The sequence below is a fragment of the Topomyia yanbarensis genome, chromosome 2, assembly GCF_030247195.1.
Source record: "Topomyia yanbarensis strain Yona2022 chromosome 2, ASM3024719v1, whole genome shotgun sequence".
NCBI classification, from domain to species: domain Eukaryota; kingdom Metazoa; phylum Arthropoda; class Insecta; order Diptera; family Culicidae; genus Topomyia; species Topomyia yanbarensis.
The window spans coordinates 311,307,392-311,322,389 of record NC_080671.1 but is presented as its reverse complement, the minus strand read 5'-3'; the positions used below and the strand labels follow the sequence as shown (position 1 = coordinate 311,322,389).

General features: G+C 37.8%; 1 protein-coding gene across 8 annotated transcripts in view; it reads right to left on the bottom strand.

Moving 5' to 3' along the window:
- Positions 1 to 14,998, bottom strand: part of LOC131683562 (fasciclin-2) — a 312,992-nt gene that overhangs the window by 95,382 nt on the left and 202,612 nt on the right. For all 8 annotated transcript variants that reach the window (XM_058965629.1, XM_058965631.1, XM_058965634.1 and 5 more), the window contains one exon: positions 3,182 to 3,356. In XM_058965629.1, the coding sequence (XP_058821612.1) occupies positions 3,182 to 3,356 (175 nt within the window). The remainder of the gene's footprint in view (positions 1 to 3,181; positions 3,357 to 14,998) is intronic.

Here is a 14,998-nt window from a genome sequence, read left to right as displayed (position 1 = left end):
TAACACACCTATTTCATTGATCAGGTATATTTTATGTTTGATTCTAATGAGTGAGTCATTTAATGTTTAAACACAGAATTTTCTCATGAAAATACCTATTTTTATGTACTATCAAATGGTTAACTTTAAAAAATTGTTGAATGAAAATAACTTAAAATTTCGACTTTTTTGTCCCAACATATATTTTAATGACAAGCAGTGTACATACAATGGATCGACAACCACAAACTTGAGACGCTATGTGTTGACGCTGAAACACTTGAAACCAGCGGCGGATTCAGGACGAGTGTCCGAGGGTTTCGCATAATATTGAATTAGCTCGATTAGCATTAGCTCCCCCCCGCCTATCTTGGTATGCCTACTAGGTGAAGGAGTTTGGGATGAGAGAGGGGTGGGTCTGGAAAGAGTGCATGAGGTGGTCGTTTGAGGGGAATTTTTTGAGTGGCTTTGAGGGGAGATGGCTTGGTGGGGGGACTTGTGGAGAGAGAGGCGGTTTCGCGAAGGGGTGTGTGTAATGTGGGGGGTACCCCCTCATCGCATACATCTATCTACACCCCTTTTTAAATACAGAAAACCTATGTAAGTCGCAGAAAATTAGATTAGGTTGACTGTTTTCGGAGTGATTAAATAACCTTTCTATATGAGAAAGGCAAAAATGTGTCAAAATTTTGGACTTGGAAAGTCAATTTTCGTTAAGAATTTTTCTTTCAAGATTTCATCAAATCTCGACGTTTCGTGCATTTTAAAGTCATTTGGCATCAAAAATAGAAATTCGATTTTGGAATTTTCCGTTGGTCCCCATTTTGAGAAATTTTCAGTTCAGTTTATATGGGAATTTGCTCTTCAACCCGTAACTCCGGAAACGGAAGTTCAATCAATGAATAATTCAATGGCAGCCGATGGGACGGTTGTACCTTTCATTTGAGACTAAGTTTGTGCAAATCGACTAGAAAAGTTTGCAGAAGACATGTAAGCTCTATTTGTAATACTTTTCATTTTACAATAAATTTAAAATAAAATGTTATTGTGTTTCTTAGTGTTTCTTAGAAAAACTGTTTTATTCAAATAACTGTTGAAGTATTAATTTAAAACGGAAATAGTCTTCAGACAACTTTAAGATTGTTTTAACGCGAATAATTTGTTTCGTGACACTACATATCTAACTATTATCTTTGAAAAGTTATGAACGCCTTTTCATCAAAAATAGGATTCTTTGGAATATCAATACATATAAGGTTATGATTCTAGGTTTGATTGAGCAAACAATGGGAACTCGATGTTTTTTAAAAAATCACAAAATTGATTTCAAAAAATCAATTTTTGATATTATAAGTACTTATACCTTTTGAACAATAGGTGCGAGTGTTTTGACGTATTAGAAGAAAATGTTCGTCTTCCAAATTCTGAATAACGTCTAAAGTATATGTTAGAAATCAATAATACTGCAAAAGGTATATTAAAATCTATAATTTTGGAACAGGAAAATGTATTGTATTGGACGTTTCTAGTGTTCGTTGAAAGCTGAATTTTATTTCCAGCAGATTACATAAATATTACATTAATATTCTTCACACATCCTTGCTTCTATCCCAAGCAACACGGTATGTTGATAAGCTGTTTTTACAACACCAATGTCACACATTAATTTGTGAAAATATTACTGCAGCAAGCGTTATTCAACTGTTATGCAATTAAAAAAGCGCAAGAGGCGGAGCTTATAGGCAACATGTTCATTTGTTCCGAATGATGTACCAAGAATCATAATAACAACAAAGATTGTTTCAATAATGCTAGCGATTGCTTTGAAAACAACTTTGTCGAAATGAAATTAAACTTAATGTGTTTCATGAAATTGTTATGCAAGCAAAGTATAAATATTATGTTCACATTCAAATATGACAATATCATTAATGTGGGTGAAAATGTTTAACCAACAAAATTGAATCGAGTAATTTTTGAAAATACTTTGATATTTTTAAAGGGCCTTAAAACAACGTTGATATAAACTCAATAAATTTTGTACTTATTTTGTGAATTATTTATCGTACGCAAAGAACTGTGCTCAAATATGCTTTTTTCGAGAGTAATCAAAAATTTGAAGCATATTAATGATGAAAATATTGGGTTCCAATCAAAAAATCTATGCATATTAACTGTTCGTCAGCAACTTTTATCGAGAAAGAATTCATTCTATCAATAAATATGGCGGTTGTTTTTATTTCTACTATGTTACAAACTGAAGTTGAGTAAAAGTTTTATAATTGTATCCGGAATCAAATTTGCTGACAAGTTGAATAATAATGTCATCTCCAGTTTACGCGATGATGCTGTTGCAAAAAACATCAATAATATGTGTCAAAGTTGATTGTTTCAGAAAACATAAGCACCACAAATAAATAACTAAGATGTAACGTGCAGCAGCTGTGTTTCACACATGCAACAGTCATGTTTTTTGCAATTCTGTTGTCATTGTAATGAAACATATAACTTTTGTTGTTTTTCTAGAACATGTTGCAAGTGCTGCTTGGGATGGATGTGCTCGCAGATTAGGTTTCCTTTAAAAAACGCATCGGTCCACGAAAATTCTTGAACTATGATATGGCTAAAGGAAAACATCTATACTCTGCAATAGCTCGCTTATTCTCCTGACTGCAACCCAATAGAAAATCTGTGGGAATGAGCTGCTTAGTTGCTTATTGAGCTGAAAGAACTCATAACTAACTTACTTCATTTGTACCAGCAGCAGTTGTTACTCAATTCCCATTGCAGTTATTTACTTTCCCCAACTCGCCAAGACCACATAGTAAGCATCCCTATCGCACATCAATTCACAGTTTTCCCTCAACTATGCATCACGCTAACTAGCGAGCGAGCAAGTTATGTCGCGTGCCACTCAGGACTGTGCAAAACCGAAACCACCTTCCCGCTTCACTAAGTAGAGCGAAAGTTTCCTCGGGCTCCCGCTGCAAGCTGCTGCGACAGTTAATTATACGCGGTGCAGCTTTCCCAAAAGTCCTCCACTTGCAAGTGCCAGCACAATGAAATTGAAATGTTCCACCCACCCACGGCGTCGACAATTCATCGCGCACTCGGGGTCATGCGATTTCCATCTGATATGTGCTCAATCTGTGGCAATTAAAGTGAGTGAGTGGGGAGTGTGGGAAAACTTTTCGGTACTTACGCTTTCGGCGGTATCGTCATGTTGCGGTTGTCGCTCCACCGCAGATCGGATATCAGTGTGCTATCGGGGACATCCGGTCGGCAGGTCAGTAACAAGGACGCTCCCACTGGTTTCCGCTGAATAGATGCCGCCGGCAGAATCTGTAGACTGGGAACCTTCTGGCATCGGGTTAGTCCTGGAAAAAAGGATACACGAAAAACATAAAATTTATTACTCTTTAATGATTCAATGAGGGTTTTTTCGAGCTGCGGTCGTAAGAAAAACTATTTCAGAATCGGAGGGTAAACCACTTTACTCATCTTCATCATACTCTGGAAAGTGCACAACCCGATGATCGTTATAATATTTAAATTACCATTAACGACGTCTGACAATTTTATCTACTCCTTTTTCATAAGCGAAGAAACTTTCAATAAGTTTGTAAGGTTTCCCCGTGGTATTTCTGGGAAAAAATCCGCTAGCGAAGGACGAAACTTTATAAAAAGGGATCAGGCCAGATGAAAAAATACTAGTTGCAAGGAAGTATCTGACGACACAATCTCGGCTCGTAATAGCTGCACCGCTTGGCACCACACTTTTAATAAACTTTATTAAAACATTTTCACATAAAAATAAGAAGTATGGCATCATCATAGCTCGAGATTCTGCAGAAATTTGCACTGCAAGCAAATGGTGATAAAAAGTGGCGATATTGCATGGAATAAGTTCGTTGCGCACCAGTTCATACCATTTGCTCCGGGGAAAATTGCATCCCAAATTGTCATCCGGCTGTCGCTAACTGAGCGTGTGCCTCTGCCACACCTACATAGATCCTTGATCCGCTTTTCCCGTACAAGGAAGTGAAAATATGTGGAATGCAGAACTCGGATAATAGAGTTGGATTGCGTGCGGAAGAGAAGTCAGTCTGTGGTCTTTCAATTTATTGTTCTGAAATATGTTCCCAGTTAAAATCCAATCAGCGGGAGCAAATCCTTTCCCATGCGAAATATGGAGCATTTGCATCATTCCGATCGCACGTAAATCTGAATTCGGTTCGGGTTTCTATGAACTTTTCATGCACATATCTAGTATTTGCAGTTTTTCGTAAGTGCAGAGCTGATGTAGTAGTAAGGTTAACTTATTCCACTTGATGAATGTACATAATGGACCACAGAATGATGTGAATATTTTTAAATTTATAACTATCTTGAAATATTTAGCATTCATTTTTGTGCCCATATGTAGTACATGCAAATACATTTACAATGGATACACGTACATTAACAGGACTTGTTGATAGGATCTATTAGCACGTCATGCTAGTTTGTGGATTTTATGTAACATTCAATGCATTCAATTTTAACCTTCTAGAGGGACGGATCCAGAATTTTTTTTCTGGATTCTGGAGGGGTCTCGATTTTGAAATAAGCATTGCATAATACCTAATAACCTCATTTAAGGTAATATCCGTGAACAATTAGGTTTCCAATGATTTTGAATTTAAAACTTATTTAAAATTGAAAGGGGGTGGGACATTTGACCGAAGGTAATTTTGCCGAAGGTCGCTTCGCTGAATGGATTATTTCGCTGAATGCTATTTTGCTAAATATATAATAAAGTGTAGTAATAAAGCTATTTTCAATGGAACCTCAGAATATTTATAAATGTTTTTATTGCATTATTAATCATTATGGTAGAAGGTTTTTAAATAATCATAAACGAAAGGAAAATAAATTTCTGTGCAATACATATTGAATAATTCTTCTTTTCGCTATTTCATAACGCTATAACTGGAAGAAAACTAGCGTACTATTTAGAATCGGACTTCATTACACTACATATTTTGGAATATGGTTTAATGCTATGTTGGTACTAAGTGTATGCTAGTAATTATGCAAACAAATAATGCTTCCCTGTGATCCACTCGTTCGCCCGGATTACTCAAATTTAGGAGCGGTAGGATATCGGTCAATACGTGAATAAAAATGATGGGGCGTAGCCACATTAGGCGTCACGACAATTTAGCAGTTACTAGGAGGTTACAATGTTAAATTTTTGTTTATATTAAGAGAAAACTTTTTAAAAATCTATCTTAAAAATGGATTTTCAGAAAAAAATTCAATGTGTCAAACTACTATGATGCAGAAGGACTTAATGAAAATCGTTCAAATTTGAACCACAAAATGTCATACACTTCTTTAGTCATTTGTGAAATTTTTAGGGAAATCTCTTATTTCTAAACGACCTATGATCTTTTTTATTTACGTTTTAAAGATTCATCATATTAACACAAAATTTATGTATATGCTGAAGTATAGATTCTTTAATTGGTTCATAATTTCGTAACCACAAGCTTTGAAATCCAAAATTTGTGGGATTTGATCAAGTTACAGAAGATTGCATCAAGTGATTCAGACAAAAAAAATCTCGGATTGTTTTTTCGTGCAACTTCCTATAATTTTTTTAATGATAGTTGCCATCGATGTTTTCAATTTCCACACATGTATGCACACTCGCGGGCTGCACTGAAAAACAAAGATATGCATAGTTAGCATACTTTCATTTCCCGTCTCTTTTCTTCTGCTGTAATTTTTATGCATTTTCATGCATATACTTCTAGTAAACATTCAATGAGTGGATAGACCGAATATGTCCAATGCATAAAATTTACAGCAGAAGAAACGAGAGGCAGATAGAAAAATATGCTATCGATGCATACATAAAATTCTACGTGTATGCTGTTATAAGCACGTTAACACAAGTTTCTTTTTCTTATAAAAACCAAAAATATAAGTAAAAGTTCGCGTGGACATTTCCCATACTCTCACCCCCCCCCCCCATTGGCCAAGCGTGGATTTTCTCGTGACTCCTCCCCTCCCATAAATTGTCCATGTGGTATATGGATGGCTCCTCATCAGAATCCGACACTGACTTAGTTAATGGATTAAGCTAGCTAGGATTCTGATGAGATGAAGTCGATATGCAAATTCCATAACTAGTTTAATTATAGGTTTTGTGCTCTTCACATGCAAAGATGGTTTTAAACAATTTTTTTTTTTAAATCAGTTTTTACCAAAATTGTTCTCCACGAAGGAGAAACATAGCATTGTGCCAGTCTACTTTCTACTTCTGCCGCAGTCAGACGTACAATAGAGCCAAGTGAACAACAGGCCTCTCGATCTAGTGTGCATTGTCTCGAGAACAAAGGAAATATCGGATTATTCTTGTCATCATGAGTAAAGTTGACGAAAAAGCTCTACTCCGACCCAACGCAGCGGTCGTTGACTTTAAATTTTGTTTAAAACGACCGAGTTTTGTTTAAAACGACCGAGTTTTACCTTCTGAAGGTAAAAATGCAACTTAGGCTTGCGGAAGTCTTGTACCTTCAGTATCATCACCTGCGTAATGTAGTGTTAATATCATTCAACACGTTAGCACAAGCCGAGCGTTTCGTTTTGAAGAACAACTTAAAACACGTGGTTGAAAGTGACAACGTTGGAATTAAGATTCCCGTATACATTGAGAATGATAATATAGATGTAAGGTTATATGACCTATCACCTCGTACCCCTCCTAAGCCAATTGCAAAATGCATGTCGCAATACGGAGAAGTAGAATCCGTTACACCTGATACTTGGAGAAACTTCTTCCCGGGTACTCCTAACGGCGTTTTTGTAGTGAGGATGCGGGTTGAAAGGCCTATATCCTCCTACTTGGCAATAAAACTCAATACTCACGGAACTACAATTATGCAAACTACGCTATGCACCCATGAGGGGCAAACTCCTACGTGCAAGTATTGTAATCGGACAGCTCATCATGGACAACCTTGCGCGGAAGATGCAGAGGAAAATGCATCTCAACCGATTGCCAACTCATCTACGGCAAACCAACCTAAAACAGAGTTTTCAATACCAATGCCTGACCCACAAACGGTGGTCAAATTTGTGGCAGCTGTTCAGAGCATAATGACAAGCGCAAAAGAATCATCCAGCACCCCAAAAGCAACTGTAAGCAACTTCGGTAACGAATGCAGTGATAATGACGACGGATTTACACTGATCAACAGTAAGTGCAAGAAGCAAGGGAGAACATCTGATCCCGGACACCAAGCCAGCTTCAACCGGGACGTGAAAAACAAGAGAGAATTAAATGACCCCCCTGACGCTGTTAGCCAACAGACCTCGCGAAAAAAGGTCTCCGCTCGCAATAAAAAGTTGCGCGCACGAGATCCAATTAATTAATTCTTGTTTGTATTTTTATTTTTACATGTATTGTAAACGTATAAAAGATCCACGGCTCCGTTAAGCTACCGCTATGAGCCGTGTCAAATAAACGAATTAAAAAAAAATAGCATTGTGCCAAAAATATTGCCTAATTTTGCTAAAAATCACAAGTTAAGCTAATTGTGAGGTTGATTTTTAATGTCATAACTCTTACAATAATAGATTCATTGATCCATTTAGTGTCATCGAACCTTTCTCATCACTATGATCCCATTTTTATGATAGATTTTCCTTTATTATGCCAACAATGTCATAGAAAATGTAGAACACTACTTTAAATTCATTGTATAATGTATTGGTTTACTGTAGATTTTCTAATTACCTTGCAGAAAACACCATGCACCTCCATATCAGTACCAAAAATTTTAAATCTCCAACCCGTTTGTGCACCGATGCGCTGAACAAGACAACGATATTCGAAAAGTAGAGTGGAATGGGATCCAACAGGTATGCGGGTATAGGGCGTTATCTTTGGTAGAGAACATCGTTGACGACTGTCATTTCGGCTGTTCCCGTGGATCAGCTGTATTGGTTACGGCGGCGTTTATGTTTTCGCGTCTTGTTCTGCGAAAATGCATTGTCTTTTGTCAAGTGATATTCTTCTTACGTAAAAATTAGTGCTCAACACGAGTTTTGTGTTGTTTTTTCGATATTTTTGATTTTGATAAAAATACGGACATCAACATGAAAAATACTGTTGGGGACACGATAGGTAAGCCATTTGGGGGCACCATAGGACATTACTATAATGTAAATTTGTTTTTTTTGACAGGAAAATGATGCGTATTTTTGTGCGAAATGCGCCAATACGAAGTAAAGAGGACATAAAGAACGCAATCGCATCTGTTCAATGGGGGGGGGGTCAGTATTCAGTCGGCCTCTAAACAATTCAAGGTTCCGTTCGAAACATTACGTGCTCGTGTGAAAGGAAAGTGCTTGTCAGCAATGAAAGCGCGCCAGATATTTCGTGGGAGTTAACATTATAATAATTTAGGGTGTTATTGAAGTAAATAATCAAAAAAACATGATCGAACTAGGAAAGGAAAAGGAATCAAAAAGAAATGCTCAGAAGCGCAAACGTGATCCTTGCACAGCTAAGCAACCACGTGCCTGAATGCACAACTTCAATTCCACACTCTGTTGACGACGAGGACACCGAAGAAGCCATTCGCAAGTACAAAGCCAGACGCAGCTACTGAAGAAACAGGTTTTTTCAGCATTTCCTTCCGCGGTTTCATGATTTTTCACATCATTTGCCACTTCCTCTTCCAGTCAATGGATTGCATTTATTATTTGTGTTAATAATTCTTAAATAATCTGCAGTATTCATACTTCCCAAATAAAAGTTTCTATGCCTGTACATTGTTTTATTTAGCCCGGAATATTTCAGATTTCAAAAACATCGAAAAAAGTACCATCGCCTTATTGGGTTTAGCTCGAAAGATATTTAGTAGCCAGTTATAAAATCATTAACACCAAAACGATGTCAGATGTATAACCTTTCCAACGAATATTTGTTTGTCAAAATCAGTACAAAATACCATCGCACGAGCTCGCCAAAGAAAACTGGCCTACTCGACCCCACTCTACTCTCTGGGAAATTTGCCCTAGAATCGTATTTGACCGTTCCGAACTGTTTCGCCTCATTGTACAGAAACGTTACTGAAAAAAGTATTTTTAATTAGACCACCTCAGACATAATTAAACAAAAAAGTTATAGTTCCAAGCAAACTTAGTGAATATATTTTAATCGCAAACCAAGTTCTTTCGTTTCCCTACAAAATGAAACTAAAATCGGACCAAAATCAAAAGTGAACATAGAAATTGTGGTTTTGGAAAAGAAAATTATTAAAACGTCTGAACATAGCTACGTTTAAACTGCTGTTAAAGTCGTGTTCTTATCAGAAATTTTTGAATTTATTGTTTAGGAAAAATATAAAATGTCAATAATTAAAACATAACGTTTTCAGGTTTTGTCTAGCCTCCGGCCACTGTGCGACGGCAGTATCATGTGGCACTCTGATGCTAGTCGGCTCCATAAGGCAGGACCGGAAATTTCTTAAAACGAGAAATAAAAGAGAAAGTTTTATCTATTGTTTAAAAAAAAACTGCAGATAAAGGACATATAGAGGAGCTCGCGATTTACCAGCATATTCCAAATTGAGACATTGGGTGGTCTACCTCGGACCCGAAGGGAATCCTTCAACTGAGACCTGGCGTCTCAATACCAGGCGCAAACCCAGACAACCTGCTCGATGTCGTGGTAGTTCTCTTCACAAGCTCACAGTCTACTCTCTGCAAGCCCAACATACCGCAAATGCGCATCCCACGTGTAGTGGTTGGACATAAGTCGGGACATTACACGAATGAAATCCCGACCATTCTTTGATCCCTTTGGGATAATAGAATGTAGCCGTCATCCAAGTATCCCATTGCTCCACGAGTTTTGCCAACTATTGAGTGTCCTCTGATGACATATACTGGAAAATTCATTGAAGCAAATCGGTCTTTCGTAAATGTCATTTTCTAATACGCCTACCTTTGCTAAAGACTCGGCCGTTTCATTACCCTGCATGGAACAATGAGAAGGGACCCAAACAATTGTACTCTGGTAAGAATTTTCAGATAACTTACGCAGACTCCCGTATCTTCCCCAGAAAATACGGGGAATGCTTTTTAGGTTTTATCACACGAAGAGCCTCGATAGAGCTGAGGCTGTCCGAAATGATGAACTAGTGATCTGTGGGCAGAGTTTCGGTGATCCCAAGGGTGCACTGAATAGCAACTGAATGCGATGAAGCAGGATCATTGAGCTTGAATGAAGCGGTGATAACATTATTGATGATACCGAAGCCAGTGGACCCATCGAGATTTGATCCGTCAGTGTAGAACATTTTGGCACAGTCGACTTCTTGGTGTTTATTATATATTGGAGATCAGCGTGTATGATCCGGGATTCCACGAATCACTTCTTTCATGGATTGTCGTAGAACGCAGTTGAACCAGAAGTATCTAGGAAACGGATACGGTTGGCATTATACGAAGAAGGATGGATACTCCGTGCCATGGAATCGAAGTACTAGGACATAAATCGGGTTTGATAATTAAGGTCGACGAGCCTCTCGAACTTTTCAATCGACAACGGGTTCAAGATGTCGCATCGGTTGAGCAACCGATATGAGAGTTCCCAAAATCGATTTTTCTGCACGAAAACACCCGCCAACACATCGAGACTCGTCTTGCTGGTCGAGCGCATGCAACCCAAGGCAATGCGCAAGCAACGATACTGGATTCTATCCAGTTTGATGAAGTGTATGTTCGCAGCGAAGCGCTAACAGAAAAACCCACACTCCATCGCCGAAAATATCGTTGTTTAGTACAGCCTGATCATGTCTTCCGGGTGGCCACCCCACCATGTTCTAGTTATTGGCCGGAGAAAATTGATCCTTTGTTGACATTTCTGTTTCAGATACCTAATGTGACATCCCCAGGTACCTTTAGAAGCGAACCAAACCCTAAGATATTTTAATGTGAAGACCTGACTGATCGTTACACCCAGTAATAGCAGCTGGAGTTGCGCCTGCTCACACTTTCTAGAAAAGACAAGGAGATCCGTTTTTTTTGTGGAGAACTCGATACCTAGCTGAAGAGCCCAAGCAGAGAAATTATCCAAAATATCGCAAATCGGCAGTTTTGGGCCCTGTAATAGAGACCACCCCGTCGGCTGCCATACCGTGCAAGAATTGGCAAGACATTCGTCAATGTCATTCACTTAAAAGTTGTACAGTAGTGGAATTACAAATGAGAAAAATGCGTGTGTTTTTCAGAAAACAGGTTAAGCAAAAAGTTATTTAAAATCGGTGAAAGACCATGCTGATGCAGCTTCTCTGAAACAACGTTAATGGAAACTGAGTCGAAAATCCCCTTAATATCCAGGAAAACTGATTCCATCTGCTCTTTGCTAGCTTAAGCCAATTAAATTTCCGTGGAGAGCAACACAAGGCAATCGTTCGTCCTATTGCCTTTACGGAAGCCAAATTGTGTATCTGACAGTAAGCAGACTCAATTGTGGTGGCGGAATAGGACCATTTTCTCGAACAACTCCCTAATACATGACAGCATTGCAATCGGTCGATACGAGTTGTGGTCGGAGTCTGGTTCTTCTGGTTTTGAAATAGCGATTAATTTCACTTGTCTCCAGTTATGAGAGGCCATGGTATCCTTAAGGAACTTGTGAAAAAAATTATCAAGCTCCTTTTCGTAGTACTAGGCAGATTCTTCAACAAATTGAGTTTGATTCTGCCAGACCCAGATGATTTATGAGTACATGATAAGAGAGCAAGTGAGAACTCCACCATCGAAAATGGAGTTCCGTAAACTGAATCGTGAGGCAGTGTGGCGCAATAGGTTTTTTAAACCGGGATAGAGTTCGGACCGGTCTTCTTAGCGAAAGCAGATATCATACGGTTTGAATATTCTACGCTCTCGTTGGTATTGTTTCGGATACGCATACGTCGGGCCATGTTCCAAACAAGCGCTCATCGATGTTTCTTTCGTTTACCCGCCGACAAACTGGCGCCAATAATTGCGTTTTTCGGTTTTCATCAGGCTCTTCATTCGCTTTTCTAACATCGCATATTATCGCTAACGGGCGGGTAACCCGTCATCCAGGAAGGCCTTATACATAGTGCACTTTTCTGTTTGAGCACTCTTTGCCTCACCATGGGGTGGAAGACCGCAGGGATCATCTACCACTTGCAAGCTAACTGCAGCGATATCGATCATAGCGATGATTTCAGCGCACTTGCACGTGCTGGTAGTGTTGGAATCTGTGTCATTTTTAACCTGTTCAAGATGATCATGTTGAAATTGTCATAAAGATCTTGTTGATCTGTTATCAACGTTAAGACAACCCCATACTGTACCGTGTGAGTTAATCCCAAGTAACAATTGAAGTTTTATAGCACGCTACAAGTGCAATCTAAGTTATATGAGTGGCTAAAAATCTACTATAAAACCTCAATTGTTACTAGGGATGTCTCCTAGAACTAACTGCGGTGACGGTGCACTACCGAGGCTCTAGGAGGAATGTGGTTAGAAGACTCACAAAGGTCTGTCCCGTTGATTAGAACTGGACCAGCGACAGATTCAATTCCTGGTGTCGGAAAAAGGTTAATTCGATTCAAAGAATGGCACTTTTTAATCCCCAAAAATTCTCTTCCATAGGAGTTTGGAATATGAAGGAATCGATTTTCTATTGTAACCCAATGATCGAAGCGTCATCTTTTGGAAAAATTATTTTTTTTAGAAAATTGATCTTTGTAGATCATAGAAAATCTTACTTTTGAGTCAAATATTTTAACAGTGTATAACTTCTGAACGGGTGCTTACAGAAAAACGAGTTTTCTTCGCTTGTAGGTTAAATCCAGAATAATTTACAACATTATCACAATTATTGCCCATAGTGAATTCAAATAGTGGTATTATTGCCCATAGTGGTTCAAAAACTGGCTGAAATAAAATCAAAATCAGCCGTAACTTTTTACAAAGTATTCAAACCTATTTCTTCGGGAAAGCTGCGTGTTTTGTTATGATAAAAAATTCTTTCGAACATTGTTAACGCGAAAAATTATAAACCAAAATGCTATACGTAAAAATAAGAATTTAATGAGTTTATCTGAGAAAACGTCTCATAACTCGATAACTATGAGTGACAGAGACAGCATATCTACAGAAAAATTTATATAAAAAAACTCCTCTACTACTTTGTCGAAGACGGTCAAGCTCTATCTCTTTAGGGTCAAAAGTTATATTTTCTATAGCCTATTATGATCAATTTTCTTTAAAAATTCTACTGCCAAAAGATGGCGCTTTTCACACATACACAAACATTGTAGAATACGTAAAATCACTAACAGAGACAATTTTTACTCCAATGAATTCAGTACCTCAAATTACTGATTTGGACCACTGTGCAACTATTTACAATGCACGAAAATGTTCGGTTCCGCGGATGAACCCAATCGTAGCAGATTTACGAATAAATTCGTTCAGTGATATGAATTTTTTGCATGATTATTTTTGGGATTTTTCGAAAAAAAATCGTTCATATTACAAAAGATGCTCGTCAATTATAGAAAGACTTTCGTATATTTTCAAACAATTCGTTTGATAAATGTAACATATTCGTAGTAAACCTACGAAAGCCGTTTCGTGGTTATTACGAAAACTCGCAATAAAAATAAAAACATTTCCATAGAACTACGAATCATATATACGAAAAATGCATATATTGTGCGTAAGTTTTGCATCGATTTGCCAACTTCGCTATGCCTGTCCCGAATTATTGCTTGTATTATATTTAAATAAATTGAATGTAACTGTTTGAACCATCGTTGCGACAGCGGGATTTCTCAATTTTTGCGGATTTGGTGTTGTTTTATTATGGGGTTTGAGGCATCTCACGGGTTCAGCGAGAATTTAATTTTCAATTTATTGGTATAATGAATATCAAATTTAAATTTGGTTTCAGGCTGGTTTGTATTTTCACAAAATTGTATCGGTGAGTTTTTCTGTTAAAATTTTAAGGTACCTTAATAACTACTACTAAGATTCACTAAATAATTCTTCTGCTCTAAGCTGCTATATTCGTTGTGAACATACTTTCTATTTCAAAAAAGACTGATGCGATAAACTTAAAATATTCATTACATTCATTTCACCGTCAGTTTTCTCCGATTTAGCTGAAATTTAACACAGTCGTTTTTTATTAAAAATCTCAGTGTGTTATTAACAAACGAACCAAAACAAATTTGTATCATAGTAAACAGACATTCTTTTTTGGACGCTGTATTCATGCAATTTTCTAACTCTGAAAAATCATGGTGGTAGCATTGAATTAAGTTGCATAGAAATAGTTATGATATGAGAAAACAAGAACAAACATTCCTTCCAAGTGAACAATTTAAACACGGACGTAAGAGCGCTGTAATCAAGGGAAGAAAATTTGTTTGCTTCCAAGATCCCTCACTGTATAAATGTTTGAACTGTGTAATGCACACACACCCACAAAGTGTATGGGATCCACCGCAGCTCCGACTGACTAGGTGCCAGCGAGTCGTCACCGTGCTGGTAGAGAGATACATACCGCAAGGTTACGCTCTACATCGGTATGCCATATAGCACATGTTGTCATTGAGCGAGTTTTGCACACAAAAAAGCAAAAAAAAATAATAAACACCAACATAAATAAACCTTTGATACTGCAACCATTTATGTTGCTTTCAGAGCGGACGCCCATCGGGCAGATCTGTAGGTGGGATAGTGCCACCGCCACCAGAGCGGTTAGTAGGACGCCGACGAGTAAGTTCATAAATGTCGTGGGTATATTTAGATTCTATGGATAATTTGACTCTTGCGATTTTGTGTTTTATTACATTCTTTAATTCATCCAGATGGGAGCTCTCATCCGGAAGGGATATATTTATAATAGTTGTGCTTGTGAAAACACAATTTATCGTAATGCTTAACAATTTGAAATATAAAAGAAATT